The 16327-nt window shown below is 36.4% G+C and overlaps 1 protein-coding gene across 7 annotated transcripts in view; it reads left to right on the forward strand.

Moving 5' to 3' along the window:
• The window catches only part of LOC115456192 (anoctamin-4), a 32587-nt gene extending 22207 nt beyond the window's left edge, over nucleotides 1-10380 (forward strand). For 6 of the 7 annotated variants that reach the window (XM_030185145.1, XM_030185144.1, XM_030185147.1 and 3 more), the window contains 15 exons: nucleotides 17-124; nucleotides 919-1124; nucleotides 1540-1706; nucleotides 1845-1924; nucleotides 2122-2262; nucleotides 2746-2910; nucleotides 3367-3510; nucleotides 4013-4182; nucleotides 4515-4654; nucleotides 5243-5402; nucleotides 5794-5839; nucleotides 5910-6015; nucleotides 6452-6627; nucleotides 7077-7257; nucleotides 7685-10380. In XM_030185145.1, coding sequence (XP_030041005.1) covers nucleotides 17-124; nucleotides 919-1124; nucleotides 1540-1706; nucleotides 1845-1924; nucleotides 2122-2262; nucleotides 2746-2910; nucleotides 3367-3510; nucleotides 4013-4182; nucleotides 4515-4654; nucleotides 5243-5402; nucleotides 5794-5839; nucleotides 5910-6015; nucleotides 6452-6627; nucleotides 7077-7257; nucleotides 7685-7788 — 2094 coding nt within the window. In that variant the 3' untranslated portion in view covers nucleotides 7789-10380. Of the gene's footprint in view, nucleotides 1-16; nucleotides 125-918; nucleotides 1125-1539; nucleotides 1707-1844; nucleotides 1925-2121; nucleotides 2263-2745; nucleotides 2911-3366; nucleotides 3511-4012; nucleotides 4183-4514; nucleotides 4655-5242; nucleotides 5403-5793; nucleotides 5840-5909; nucleotides 6016-6451; nucleotides 6628-7076; nucleotides 7282-7684 lie in introns of all 7 variants that reach the window. The other variant, XM_030185150.1, reaches the window with a different exon arrangement.
• The last annotated feature ends 5947 nt before the right edge of the window (nucleotides 10381-16327 follow it).

Here is a 16327-nt window from a genome sequence, read left to right on the forward strand (position 1 = left end):
ACTTTATTATTTCCAGATGGGTATCCGTAGGTTGTTAAATGATGGCACTTATTTGGCATGTTTCCCGCTGCACGAAGGGAGATACGACGTGGATTTATCTGATGGCACAGTCACGGATAGGAGGGTAAGTTTCACATATTTTTTAGTGTGATGGGCGCCATACAGCTGGAACTTGATTGAGCCAATGACACAAAACAGCTGCACGAGCTTTGAAAACTAATTAATTTAATTGAAACAACTGTCAATTAATCCATTGTTGATGTTAGCAATTGTCAATTTCATATTCAATAAAAGTAAATTTTGTTATTGTGTTTGAAGCAATATTTAACAGCTTACATCTTCCTTAAGAACGCAGATGAGCGATGATGATGATGTATAAAATTCTGGATGACGTCGCTACCGTTTATAGTCAAGGGCTTGCCACCTCGTCATTCATTCGTATAATAAATGACCTAGGTACTAACTAGCAACTATTCTTCAACTCTCAGTAGCAGAGGATACGTCTGCCCAGCTGTTAGAAAGGAAATAATACAGGGCTGGTATTAATTATTATTATAACCACACTTAAAAAAGCGGCGATAGCCTAGTTGAGTGTGGAACGGACTGCCAAGACCGTCCACAGGTTCAAGACCCAAGGATACACACCTCTGTCTTTTCTAAAATCATGTATGTATTCTTTGTGAATTATCGTTCGCTTTAACGGTGAAGGAAAACATCGTGAGTAAACCTGCACATCTGAGAAATTCTCTATAGGAATATCAAAGATATGTGGAGTCTACCAATCCGCACTAGGCCAGCGTGGTGAACTAAGGCCTATTCCCTCTCAGTAGTAGAGGATGTCCGTGCCCAGCAGTGGGACAGTATATAATACAGGGTTGATATTATTATTATATAACCACACATTGCTCACTCCCACAGCTTCTGTACTTAGAATGGGCGCGTCCATGCAAATGGTACAAGAAGCAACCACTGTGGCTCGTCCGCCGCTACTTCGGCGAGAAGATCGGCTTGTACTTCTGCTGGCTGGGCTTCTACACTAAGATGTTATACGCACCCGCCATTGTGGGGACCTTGTGTTTCCTCTACGGGTTAGCTAGTATGGACTCCAATGATAATATACCTAGGTAAGGATATTGTAAATTTCACCTCTATACAAGATTTTTAGGCCTTTTTATGACATTCTACATTGATGCTCCCCTCCTACTGGTCGTAGCGTGGTATATACCCTATAGCCTTTCTCCATAAATGAGTTATCCAACACTAAAATATTTTTTCAATTCAAACCAGTAGTTCCTGAGATTTAAACCAATAATATACTCTTCAGCTTTATATATTACTTTAGATATAGATTTGATTTGACCGTAATGTTATTATTTTAAACCGCATTTATGATCTGGACTGCCATTACTAGTTGACCTAATGTAGTTCCTACTTCACATTATACCTTGATTATTACTATTTACCAGATGTTTTCAGAACTAGATGTTATCAATTTATCTGTACAATGTGTTCTGTGCTTATTAATTATATTATTTCCAGTAAAGAGATCTGCGATCCCAAAGGTCCCGGCAACACGACGTTATGTCCGCTATGCGACAAGGCGTGTCAGTACCAAACCCTGTCGGACTCCTGCCTCTTCGCGAAGATTACGTACTTGTTCGACAACCCTGCTACAGTGTTTTTTGCTATTTTCATGTCTTTTTGGGGTGAGTTTAAAGCTTGGTACATAACACTATAGAAATAATTTGTACATTCAAATTCATACGTAGAAAAAAGAAAGCTTTATTTTTTTTCTTAAAATTGATGTATTATTTTTTTGTATTTTTTGTACCCTTCACATACAGCTACTACATTCCTTGAATTATGGAAGCGGAAACAATGCATTTTGAGATGGGAGTGGGACTTAGGCGGTGGCGTCGATCAGGTAAGTTGTCAACCAACTATCTTACTTTCCTATACTTAAACTTTATTTATAAATTCTGACTCAACAAAACGGCTTGACGAGGAAAAAATTGCTTCTACAATCACGAGAATTTTGTTGACCTAACTTACTATTGTAAATATATTTATAATGTTAAATCATTAGTAAGCTAATTTTTATCATGAAACTATCGTCACCAGGACGAAGAACCACGCCCAGAGTTCGAAGCGTCAGTGAAGACATTCCGTACGAACCCAGTGACTCGGGAAAAGGAGCCATACCTCCCGGCTTGGCAGAAGAACATGAGATACGTAGCCACGAGCTCTGCCGTGCTGTTCATGGTAAGTGGTAGGGTCGACTTATGTCTACAGCATCTTTAAGGTCCATTAGAACTGAGATAATTACTTTCTAATCTCAGGTGGAGAAATCCTGAATACAATATTGTCTAAAATTGTATACACCAACAATAGGCACTAAAATTAGATACGAAAAAGCTTGGGTACAAATGGTCGAGACCTTTACGTACATTGAGAGAAGATTCTAACATCAAATAACTCGTTAGCACTCTGTTTATTTTCGTTGATAACTTAGACTAAGGGTCACATGCGCCAGTCCAATCGGTAGCACCCGAGTCAAGGCTTAATGATATCTCTACCCGCAATTGCTCGTTGCTTCTATAACCTGCATGGTCATGTCTATGAAGTGTTACTCAACAAAATCTAACAATTTACCAAAGATAGTCTTCCGAAAATCATGATTCTTACGAACATCATTGTTGACAACAAAATGCAATCTTGCTGTATTGTATTCACAACTTTTTCTAGATAGCAGTAGTAATGGGAGCGGTGTTGGGCACAATCATCTACAGGATATCCATGGTATCTGTTATCTACGGCGGGTCAGGGTTCTTCATACAGCGGCACGCGAAGATCTTTACCGCGATGACAGCTGCTCTCATCAACTTGGTCATCATCATGATTTTAACTAGGGTATGTTGAATTTGCGTCATATATTAAATTGTGCTCACGAATTAGAATATAAATAGGTAGTGTGGGCATTTGGAGAGGATGGATGATAGGAAACTGACAAAGAGGATATATATGGCAAATGTGGATGGAAAAGCCAGTAGGGTTCAACCGCACCGAACCTTCAAATGTCAGATATTGATATTCGTAGAAAAGGCCAGGTCAAAAGTACCCTGAACCGACGAGAATGTATGAAAAGATTGATGAAGGTGGAGGAAGTAAGAGAAGTTTGCCAGAATCGTACAAAATGGCAATCCATATTCTCTACCCACCTCTGTAGTATCGAGGCGTGATACTATGTATGTATGTATAATACCTACTGAGGTAAATCTCATTATAAGGTACATAAATCTCACCTAACAAACCTAAAACCTCTAAAATATGGATACGAATCAGATCTATTTAACTGTTTTATTACAGATCTACGCCAAAGTAGCAGTGTACTTAACAAACTTGGAAAACCCGAGAACACAGACTGAATACGAAGATTCATACACTTTCAAAATATTTTTCTTTGAGTTTATGAACTTCTACTCTTCGCTCATATACATAGCTTTCTTTAAGGTACCTACGTATTTTTTATTTTGTTGCATAACGTTCGATGGGCAAGTGAATTGTCTGATAGTAAAAAAAACCTTAACGAAAGTGTTTTCGTTTTCTGCGAGTTTGGGTAAACTCGCAGAAAATGTTTAATGTTGACTAGCTTAACTTATTGTTCTAAGTTGTTGATAAAAATGATAATACATCCGCCACTGTTGCCCCCAACTGAATGACATGAAACTATCAGCCGTTTTAAATAAATGATCCTAATCTTTGATCCGATTCCAAGAATGAAGCAATCAAAATAACTTATTTGTAAGCATGTCCAAAAAGCTTTCTTCTGATTGGTCCATTTTTGAGATAGATCGAAAAACGATTGGGATCGTTTATTGAAAATGGCAGTACAATGTTGCCCATTTCTCTTAGATTTTATTGTGTCGTATCACTCCAGTCGAGCCTCTTTTTAACAGAACCCCAGTCGAGACGATTTTTACCAGTATTTTACCAGTATTTTTTTGTTTATCAGGGCCGTTTCTACGACTACCCGGGAGACGACCAGGCACGGAAGTCAGAATTTTTCAAACTGAAAGGCGATATTTGCGACCCTGCAGGCTGTCTATCAGAGCTGTGTATACAGCTGGCCATCATCATGATAGGGAAACAGGTGTTCAACAACTTCCTAGAGCTGGGATACCCGTGAGTTCTGATTGATTTATGATAATTATTATTTCGACTGTCAAAGGAAAAATAGTGATAGTGATACGCTGAAGTCGATAGATTGAGGACTTGTATACAGGTGTACCTTTTTAGAGATCCTACTATAAAATTCTAAATGTAATGTTGACAGTCTTATTATAGATGCGATTCACTCTCTATGTTTCAGTTGCACTTGAAATAGGTAGTCACCATTCATCCATCAGTCTATCAAGTCAAAAATGCTCGACTAATGAATGGCTTTTCGTGCATTATATTTTTCAAACTATGATTTATAGATCCTGCCAAACCAAAACGTTTCGTAATTTTTCCAGAAAGTTCCACAATTGGTGGCGTCAGAGATCACACAGGGCGGTGACCAGGGACCCGAGTAAGCCACACATGGCGTGGGAGCAGGACTATCACCTCCAGGACCCTGGACGACTGGCGCTTTTCGACGAGTACTTGGAAATGAGTGAGTTGTGAATTTCATATGATAGAACCATGGCTTTAGTTTTGGCAGGCAATTTGCCTACAAGCAAATGTGTAATTATGTAAGCATTCAATACAGACAAAAACATGTGATCTGGGTAATGGTGGTGGTATCAGGCTTTCCTAGGTGACAGTCAATAGCGTGACAACCCCGGCTGGTACAAAATATCAGATACTTATTAGGACGTACAGAAGACAACGTCCTAAACAATGTATACACATGCATGGGGGTCATTAGTTACGAGCTGAGGCACACAGTGCAGTACGCATACATGTACAGGTGCCTCGTGGTTGTATAACACATTGAGGCTTAAAAGGGCCCACGAAAATTCTCCCTACTTTTTTCCTCCACTCATTGTAGGGAGTTCCCATCTTTCCCCCATTTCCTTCTTCACTCTCCATCGGAGCTATGCGGTTACTTACTTATATCCCGTTAGCAAAGCAACCCGCCAAAAAAGTCAGTAGGCCACCCCCAAATAACAATATAGAAGTCGGACATAGAGTTTCACTACTTTGTTATTACTTGAGATCTAAAATCCCTTTAACACTCATAAATAATTATATCTCACAGTCCTGCAATATGGCTTCGTCACACTCTTCGTAGCGGCGTTCCCGCTGGCTCCCTTGTTCGCGTTGCTAAATAACATCGCAGAGATACGCCTGGACGCGTACAAGATGGTCACGCAAGCGAGAAGACCGCTGGCGGAGCGAGTTGAAGATATCGGAGCTTGGTAAGATCTTCATGTCTTTGTAATTCGCAGGATTCGATTTCTATCAAATTTGCACCCTCAAAAGGCGGATGATTATACGTCAATGCGGATAATGCGACAAAATTTTACATTGACGAACAGTTACCAGAATAATGACAGTCTAGTTTGAAGATACATTGCTAACTCCAAAAAGAAGGGTCTTTAGGAGCAGAGTAGTTAGAGGTAGAACAAAATTAATGGACTACTCGCGGGTTTTTGCTATTATAATCACTAACGGATAAACAATATAATATTTGAACTTCTTTCGAAATGCATGTTTTTTTATTAAGCAAACCAATATAGGTCCCAGGGTTTTATTGAATTGGACAGGATAGTCTTAATCTTCTACTATTTTAAATATCTGACTTCACAGGTACGGTATACTCCGTGGCATCACATACGCGGCTGTAGTTTCCAACGTAAGTACTCTTCGCACCCTTATGATAATATAAAAATCCTTTACTCCTAGTTAATGTTATTCGTGTACAGGCGTTCGTGATCGCGTACACGAGCGACTTCATCCCCCGCATGGTGTATAAGTACGTGTACTCGCCGGACAACACGCTCGCCGGGTACATCGACCACTCGCTCTCGTGTAAGTAGACCCAGAGGCGGCCTTTGAGGGAGGCGAACCGGGCAACAGCCCAGAGCCTTGCGCTTACAGGGCCTCGCGCGGAGCCTTGGAGGACCTTTTTTTAAGATCTTACCGACGAAACTGATACAATCCAGGAATATTTTTGCTCCGTCCGGGGCTTCGCGTTGTTTTATTTTGTTTTCGCCTGGAGCCTCGCGACCTTTAGGGCGGCTGCTCAGTAGACCTTACAAGCTTTTAGTTATATAGTGATTCTTATGTTTACGTGAATGTTAGACGTTCCCCCCGTGATCACGAAGGTTGCAAAGTCTTCGAGACGTCGGGAATAAAAATATTAAAACCGCGATAAAATCCGAAAAATAGTTTAATTTTAAAGCTTTTATTTGCAAACTTTATATATGTATTATGTTTCATTTTAATCGATTTCCTGATATTTCAGTGTTCAACACGTCAGATTACCGGGAAGAATGGGGGGCGGATGAGAACGAGGTGGACCCCCCGGTGTGCGCGTACCGCGGGTACCGGAACCCCCCGAACGGACCCGACCCTTACGGCCTGTCTCCCCATTACTGGCACGTGTTCGCCGCGAGACTCGCTTTTGTTGTTGTTTTTGAAGTAAGTTTATATTATTTATATATTGATAATTTTATGGGCCTCCCCCGAGAACGAGTTACGCGCAGTTATATTCACATATGCAAGGATTTACGAATAATTACTAAAAAAAAATGTATTGTAATATTTAAACTACCAAAATGTTCTTTGTTAAATAAATATCTATCTAATAGTTTTAGTTATAAATTAAAATTGTGTGTACTTTACTAAAAATAAAGTAGGCGCGCGTATTTGCTGTGGAGAACACCTTAAGTAGTTATAGTCATGAAATATCTTTTTTATAATCGAAACTAGAATTTTCAGGATCAGTCCAAAGATATAACATAATTTATTATTAATTATTATATTATAATAATTTCAGTCGCTTATTTGTGGAACAGAATTGAAAGCTTTTAAAACCGACTTTATAGAAAAGTGGGTAGATAATATTTATTTCATTTTCCCCTCCCTAGCACGTTGTCTTCGGCCTGACCGGCCTGATGCAGCTGTTCATCCCGGACGTCCCAACGGAACTCCGCACACAAATACAGAGGGAGACACTCCTCGCTAAGGAGGCTAAGTATGAACATGGCAGGCGACGCCTCTCCACCGAGTACCGACAACTGATCAGCCAGAAGAGCGAGCCCAGTGGAGGTGAGCGTTTGGAATAGTTACAAGGTGTGTTCATTTATTAGCTTTTTGCTTTTCGTCAAATAGAAGTAGTTTAGTTACTAATAAATTATCATGCTTTACACCGCTATGAGATAATTAGGTCCATAAAGAGAGCTTAGTTCAAATATTCATATCAATATTGTAATTACTTACATTTTTGCAAGCACTTATAAGTAAAAGATCCCATTGTGCTTCTGCTACCTATTGAAATAATATGAAATGATTTATTTGAATCCGGAAAATGTTATACATTCGTATCGTTTAGATTCCGTCAATATTAACTCTAACACCTGTTTGGAAAGCAGTTCTCACCAGAGAAGAATGGGCAAGAAACTCTGGTGTTTCACTTTTCAGTCAGTACAGTGATATATGCGCCATCTATTATCGAGAAGTGTCAATTTGTTTACAGAGCGCTCGGGCGCGTGGACGCGGCGAACGTCGCGCGTGTCTGACGGTTTGGATGCACACGTCTCTGTGGCACAACGACCGACGTCCCCAACCATCACACAATGACCAAATAAATTTGTATTTAGGGTGTTTTAGTGTCCGTTGCGCCAAGTTTACAAGAAATACGCATTTGTACCGTATTTCTTGTTAAATTAATACGCCTAAACATTGTAAATTCATAAAACCACCAAGGATTTTTGAACAGATATTTCAAAACAGCGTTTGCGATCTATTTTTGTCGTTATTTGTAAATATTAAAAATTTTATGAATTTTACGTACAAAGATGTGTTTTTGCAAATTTTCTTCTATTTATTGTTATTTATATAAATTATAAATGTAGACACGTGTACATAAATTTAAGTATAAAAAATGGCGTGTAAACCAGAGTTTGTGTGTAGTACGTATATCGATTATGCCGAATGAGGGTCACTATAAAAATTCTAGTTTCATTGAATGTTTTTAAATTAGGTTGAAATTGTGTTCAATTATAATATTTTATTTTATAATCTGCAAAACGCAAAAATCGGTAATGGGCCTTTGTTTTATTTACTACAAAAATAGGGACTTGCGGCAGTCATAGCTCTGATTTATGCAGGACCATTTATAATATTACGTTATGACTATGTTTCGGCCCTAAGAAAAAAAATATGATGCAAATATATTTTTTTTCGGCACATGATATGCTGAAAATGTTTTGTTTTTGTAATTCTGAATGTGACCACGATATCAAACTAAAAATAGAAACCAATGGGTCCAATAAAAACGTAAACTTAGATAGTCAATATTAATGTAAGAGGGGTCTGAAGAGATTAGGCGTGGATATAAGAAATGTGCGGGCCACAGAGCCTTAACTAAGGCGGGAAAATCCACAGTGATTTGAATCCAAACCCATAAATCTATCTATATCATCTCGCATGACACAGAAATCATACTTCCTTCTCATCAAAATTGAATTTCCGCCTAAATTGGAACTAGCTATAATTCAGACCTTTCTCATAACTTATAAACGTACTTATAACAATAATTAAAGCTCTTATGCATTTACTTTGTGTACTTCACTAATATACTTCATTTTCCATTTCTGTAAGTGGGTAAAATTCACAAACACGAAACATGTAAGGTTGCCTGAACAATGTATACTCAGACAAAATAATTAGTCAGTTTGTGAAGTTTGCTCATAAGGTAAAAGTTACTATTATCTTAAAAACTTGAACTATAATTTATTAAATTGACTATAAACATATTCTATAATTTGAAAACTTACATGTAAGTTTCATTTCAATTAGAACAATATGGTTTTTGTGTTGCATCTGTTATATACAGTGTCACAAGTTTTGTTCGCGTGCCGAGACTTTTGTAATATAACATTTTGTTCCGGCTGTAAATCTTGTGAGAGTTTCTAATGGTCCGTAACAAGAACATAAAATAGCGTGGAGACTGAAGTCAGAACTATATGTGACTATGGGTGTATTTATTAATTTATTTTTAGTCCTAAAGGCAGCTAATATTTATGAAAGTACTTTAAAATAGAATAAGTAAATGTGTAATATTTTGTGTTTTATAGATGGCGCAGATGAGTTTTAGAGAAAATCAACTCTGTAACAATAAAGCCTGAACCTTAAATCCATATTACGTTTACGGCTATAGTTAGTGATCAAACTCTACATATACCCAGTAACCACGCATAACTCTAATGTCACTCGTATTTATAACGATGCAAGGTTGCATTTAAATTGTTGCCGAGTTTACTCTGTAGTGCGGCGCTGCTGCATAATATTGATATTCATAATTAATAACTGGACCACTTCAGATTCGGTTTCTTATCAAGGTATACTTACCTAGAAACATAAATTGTTACGCAGCATTGATGAGGTACAACAGTATATTTTTATACAAACCGAAAAGCCTTATAATATTTGATAATCGTATAATCGTGAGACGTCATTAGAAAATTATATGTAAGATATGTGTCATTGTTCTTTTATATCGAAATTTGATTTACGCGTAACATCTTAATCTCTTTAATTTTGTTTAAATACTTGACATAATATAAATAAGTTGATAAGTGGCATATTCAAAAACCTTATCTTATATGGCAAACTCGATAAATATTTTAAGTACCCCATCTTTTGAATAAAATCATGAAAAATATTTGTGGCAAATATTAGGCGCAATGTTGAATGCAACGCCATCTATGTATAAGAAATTGTAATTACGTGTTTTGTTCGTCGAATTTAGCAATGTGCGTGTCCAACTTAAATGTGATACTAGTTTATTTCTGTAATATATTCTGACGAATCTCTATGTACTGTTTCTTACCTTTTCCGCGCTGGTATAATTTTAACCAGCATTTATGATGGTCGAATTCATCCATAAATCATTATTTTTGTTATAAACTATATGGCTAATTTAAATGTTCGAATTAAATTTGACCATAAAGCTCACTGCAGACTTTTGGTAATAATTGCAAGCATGAATTAAATGGCGACCAATGAGAGATGTATGTGCGACAATATAGTTATATTATTCTCGACTTATTCTTCGACATCGTATATTTTTACTCTGGTAATATTCCACCGCGGAAACGGTTGACTTAAATAAGTTATCTGGTGTTGAAATACTCATTGTACTATAATAAATATTTATTTGTTTCAAGATTTGTTACTTTTTTTATCCCATTTAAATTCTTCACGGGTACAATGCACCGAAGACGCTTTATTTATCACTTAGGCAATGAATGAGTCAAACTAACAACTGGATACTATAAAAATAGTATATTTACTAAACCGAGGAGATAAATACCACCACGCAGACATCACGTGACAATAACGCAAAATAACACAAGATGGCGTCGAAACAATATATCAACTGATTTTTCCTCGAGACTAGATTCATTACATTATCATAATGGGGGTCAGGAAGGCATCTTCTACTTCCCTCGCTATATTTGGGGAACAGACATGTTTTTATTAATGTTGCAATAGTCTTCGAATGATAGCTGAAGAAACCTATACCTTCGTTCTATAATGTAAATAAAAATCAAATTGTTTTTTTAATATAATTTAACATGTATAACCCACATGGCTGTTTGTAAGATAGTAGATACCCAGAAATTTTAATTATAAAATACCTACCTACTGCCAATGGCGGAATTTCCCTAAACCGATTAATAAAATGACAGGCGTGTATCAAAACTAAAGATGGCTAAAACATTTCGATCCGTTCCAGACACGTGGTCTTATAGTGAAACGAATTTTCAACGCGTGTTGCATACCTATTGATGTAAAATTATATCAATTATATGAATATTATAATTATATCAATTATATTTTATAATTGTTTTTTCCAACATATCAATGCATGCTGTGGCAACTAAAGGTAATGCATTTAAAATATTGTTAGTCATTTATAAGGTTCAATTGATTTAATGTAATTGCCACTGTTTGTCCTTATAATAAATAAATTAATAAAAAAATCATGCAACAAGTAACCTAGTGGCTAGAATTCTGAGGTTTATGGCAAGTGTCTCACTGCCTGCTTCATGACATTGCGCTGCGGTTGTCATCCTAGACCTCTAGCAACCGGTGGCTATAAAATCTTTAAGTGGTGCACACCTTTGAGTAGAGGCAGAAATAGTCAAATCATTGCAATAGAGGTCACATTGTCGCAGCTGACACATAGTACCAGAATATATTATATTTGACAGGAAGCTTGTGTAGTAGGTACCTATCACATCACGCAACAGAATTTCCATGAAACGTAGGGTAATATGCGATATCTTGTTTGTTTCCTAACGTTGTGCATACCTATGATTTCTGTAACTTATTTCTTGAAATTACAATCGTCCTATCCCATTTATTTCTAATATTATAAATGCGAAAGTTTGTGAAAATGTTTGTATGTTTGTTGGAGGTTAACGCAAAAACAACTGCACAAATTTGGATAAAATTTGATACAAGGGTGGACCATGTCCTGGATTAACACATAGGCTACTTCTGAGCCTGACAATTTGCGCCCATGGGAAAAAATGATTTTTTTTATTTTCTAAAATAGATGGCGCTGCCGTCGTATCGTGTTTTAGAAAATTTTGTGGCAGGAAAGGCTTTCACGCGGGCGAAACCGCTAGTAGCAACTAGCATCTCTCTAAGAACATGTTTGAAGTATTTTCAAAACAAAACATACAAGGTGCAGAGATGTGAAAAATAGTTTAGTAAAAGTATTTAAATACAAAATACAAATACATTGTTAGTTTAGTATTTAAAATAGAAATACAAAATAGTTTTAAATAAAAGTATTTAAATACAAAATGCAAAATACGTAATTTCAAAATAGGTTTTCCAAATAAAATACCTGGTCCTTATTTAACTGATTTTAATACAAGTGTATGTTCAAAGAGTTCATCTTTCATGTTAATTCTATGGGGCCTCATAATAATTCCACCGAATGAAAGTAGTCGTTCAAAAGGTTCAGAACTTGGTAAGCAGGTATTATATTTAAGGAAGAGTTTTTTTTTTACGTTTGGGCATCTGTTCAAGACTTTCTAAAGCATTGTCTTCATCTTTTAAATATTGTAGTGTTTCCAGATCTAATGTAGTCATCGCCATTGATTTCAAATTTGTTTGACGCCTAGTGTTGGCATAATATTGTTCTTGGTGACAAAGATTACGATCAGAGCGTTTATAAATAACCTAATTTCGAAATTTAAAAGAATGAAAAATAAGAAAAATGAATTAAAAATGTAACAAAACTATTTTGTATCTTACAAATACAAAATATTTATATAAAGTATTTCAAATAAAATACTAAATACTTTTCGAAAATAGGTATTTTGAATTTTGTATTTGTATTTAAAATACATATATTTCAAATAATTCACATCTCTGACAAGGCGAACATATACCATTAAAATAAAATAAATACAAATATTTTTTTATACCACTGATAAGAAGAGGTGATTGTTTCTAACGTTTAAATGTCTTGATAAACAATGTAGGTAAGTAAGAAATAGAGGCGCCGATAGCCTAGTTGATTGTGGAACGGACTGCCGAGACGAATGTTCGCAGGTTCAAATCCCAAAGGCACACACCTTTGACTTTTCTTAAGAATTATGTGTTTATTCTTTGTGAATTGTCACTTGCTTTAACGGTGAAGGAAAACATCGTGAAGAACCCTCCATACCTGAGAAGTTCTCTATAGGAATTTCGAGGGTGTGTGAAGTCTACCAATCCGCACTAGGCCAGCGTGGTAGACTAAGGCCTAATCCCTCTCAGTAGTAGAGGATGTCCGTTCCCAACAGTGGGACAGTATATACTTAATACAGGGCTGATATTATTATTATAGGTAAGAGATACTGGAGGCACACAGCCTTAAAGCCGTAAGTGTGTATCACCGCTCCATTTATTTATTTTTCAGCTGTCATGGTTGGAAGGACATTATACCTGGTGTAATTAATTCGATCATTGATTGCAAAAATCAATAAAGCTCTAACCAAAGCTACGATGACCTGCGATAACTATTTTGGAGTCCAAATAATGAATTCCTCCTAGCCGAATTTCAGCGACGGCGGTAAATCTTAATGGAGATCGGCCAGGTACGCAGGAGATATTATAGCGCACAAGCGTGTGCGCAATACACAGGTGTATTCTTTGTTCCTTTACTCTCAAAGTCCGGTGATACGGTGATCCAACATGACCGGAAAAGCTCAGGCGCAGAAGCAACGGCCTGACATGCTTTCCAAGGGTATCACGTCCTCAAACTTTCTGACTCCGACCTGATAATTAAAATGGAAAAACCTAGTCGCAATCATTTTAGGCCCGACTAGGGATTCGAACAGGACTTCAGCGCAGTAGTCATGCTCGTACGTATGCATTACAACTACACCGCGGAGGTAGTGTGCAGTAATACTGCCTTCTGCATCTGGCCTCCGACCCAACGGGCAATTGAGAGCTTCCGTAGATGTTGGTCGAGGCTCTTTGGTATCAACCAATGCGCAGAAATGACAATCGGGACAATAACTGTAGAGTCCACATCCCACATGTCGGTAACCTCATGTGCCAAGTCTAAATATTAGTCTTATTATTAGAACGATTTGCAGACCGCATTTATGCAAGTACCTTGCTTATGTTGTGTCGGATTCTCTTTCATAAAATTTATCCTTCACTACTCTGAACAAAGAGAGATCATTGTCCCCTTAACGCGTCGAATTAGGTCACACGAACAATGTAATTCATCTCTTCCGGTGCGACGTATATTCTTATTTTCTTACAAGATTTGTCACATACTTAAAGAGGATGCCGACACCTTTACCATTAATGTATAGCAAATACTTAGTTAGCTAATTCTTAATCTCCGCTTGGTTGCGCCATGCAAGCCATAGAAATTTACCAGAATCGTGTTATATACACATTTTCAATTGAGTAGGTACAAATAATGTATTTTTGTTGTGTATTCTTCCCTACCAGCCCGAGCTGGCTTCTTTGTTTACTAAGTATATTTTTCATTTATTTTATTTTCAATATAAATTGCCTTTGTTTATATAAGCTAATTTAATTAAGTAATAATTAAATATTCTCATGTACCTTGACTTATCATAAGTGCAGCAACTATGTTCGCCTACGTGATGAATAAAGCATTTTTATTTTTTTTTATTTTTTTTTATTTTTTGACATCAAGCAGTGGCCTTGTCGTTTAGCCTGACCAGAAAAACTTAACCTAACTATGTTATGGTAAAACAAAGAACGAATTTTTTGTATTAACAACCTTAACTTTATAACCAAAAAATCAAAATTGGCGCCCCAAACGCAGGGTTTTTTATTTGACTGGTCAGTTTATACCTGTTTAAGAAGTTGATTATTGTTGATTGAGACTTCACGTGGCAAGCCAACGAGCGCAGTGCCGTTCTAAGAAATATTATACCTACTGTTTATAACTAAGATAACTTCCTGGCGGTCTTGACATTCAATTGCACATAAAACAATACCCTCCTTCTGATGTAGTCGGGTAAAAAAACCTAAAAATATGACGGGAAAGCAAAATTCGCATTTTGGTTTACTTGGACGACACACTTATTCTTGATATGTCGGTTTAAAAACCAAAAAACTAATGTGATTTTTAAAATATTTCCATGGGACCAATCTGGAAGTATATCCTTTCAAATAGAAAAATATTTCTTCAAATCGGTTAATATATAAACTGAGTTCTCAGGAAATAAACATAAAAAACTGACTCTTCTCCAAAAAAAATCATGAATTGAGAACCTTCTCCTTTTTATGCAATAAGTATGGACTAACATATTCTTTTAATTGTATTATGTTTTTTATTTAATATTTTATATACAGAGAAGTATATAGGTATGTATAGGTGGACCTAATGCCAGAGACATTTTCTACCAGTCGACCTTAGGATGATACCTACAGAGATAAACGTAGGTGCATCTGCCTACCCTTTCGGTGACATAAGCGTAATGACTAACATAAATTGTAAACTATCGTCTAACACACGTCAGACATTAGAACGACTATTTTGTAATATAAGAATTATCTCGCTGCTCAAACGTTTAACTTCAAAGCGCAAGATAAAACGACGACAGATATCAAAAGTTGTTATCACTGTGCCGGCACTGAACCGATATTGAACCCGCGACCTCTCAGCTCTCGACATACGCATCTGAAATTAAATATTTGCGATGTTAATGATTTGTTGCAGAGTAAAAAAATACACAGCCTAATATTGTAATAAACAGCTCGGGTTGAAATAGATGCGTAATGGAAATAGAGCGCCGTCTCCGTCGCACGCCTTCAAATGAATGGCGGTGACGTCACGGCTTGTATAGTCCATTATTTATCGGTGATTTGGAACAATACCCATCTATTGCCTATATCCTACTACTATTATAAATGCGAAAATGTATGAGGATGTTTGTATGTTTTTCTTTCACGAAAAATCTACTGAACGGATTTAACACATAGGCTACAATTTAGATTTTGTGTAATTTGGTCATAATATAACGATACATATCAAGTAAATCGGAAAAAAAAATATCCGGGATATCCCCTTTCCGCGGGACAACCCGCGAGGAAAAGCTAGTACTTAATATTAATACAAATTTCATTTTTTTTCAATAAATAATTATTTGGTAAGAATTAAGTAACGAAATCGTATGCAAAATCATATTTTCGTTACAATTTCATGTTAAGTAATTAAATTACGATGTTTTTTAAAGTTAAAATAAAAAAATATATATTTCCTTGCAACGAACTCATTTAAAAACTTATAACCTTTGATCATTTATTATATTATTAATGACATAGAAAAATCTTGTTCATCTTGTAAAATCACGTAAAGTAACGATAACCTATTTAATGACATCAAGTAAAAAAAAATACTCCTGATAAGCCAGACCGCTTGACCCACGAGCAGTCAGTTACTCGTCAGTTGCTATCAAGCGGTTGGCGCGTATTGTCCCCAATACCGCGAAAGTGCACTAAAGTCGATATAATCTGTGTTTGTTTCAGTGATTCGACTTTTAAAATACTGTCATAAATAAAAACAAAAAATATTATTTTTCGTAAACACTTAAAATTAATTTAAAATACTGGCACTTAT

Source organism: Manduca sexta, chromosome 28, assembly GCF_014839805.1.
Source record: "Manduca sexta isolate Smith_Timp_Sample1 chromosome 28, JHU_Msex_v1.0, whole genome shotgun sequence".
NCBI classification, from domain to species: Eukaryota; Metazoa; Arthropoda; class Insecta; order Lepidoptera; family Sphingidae; genus Manduca; species Manduca sexta.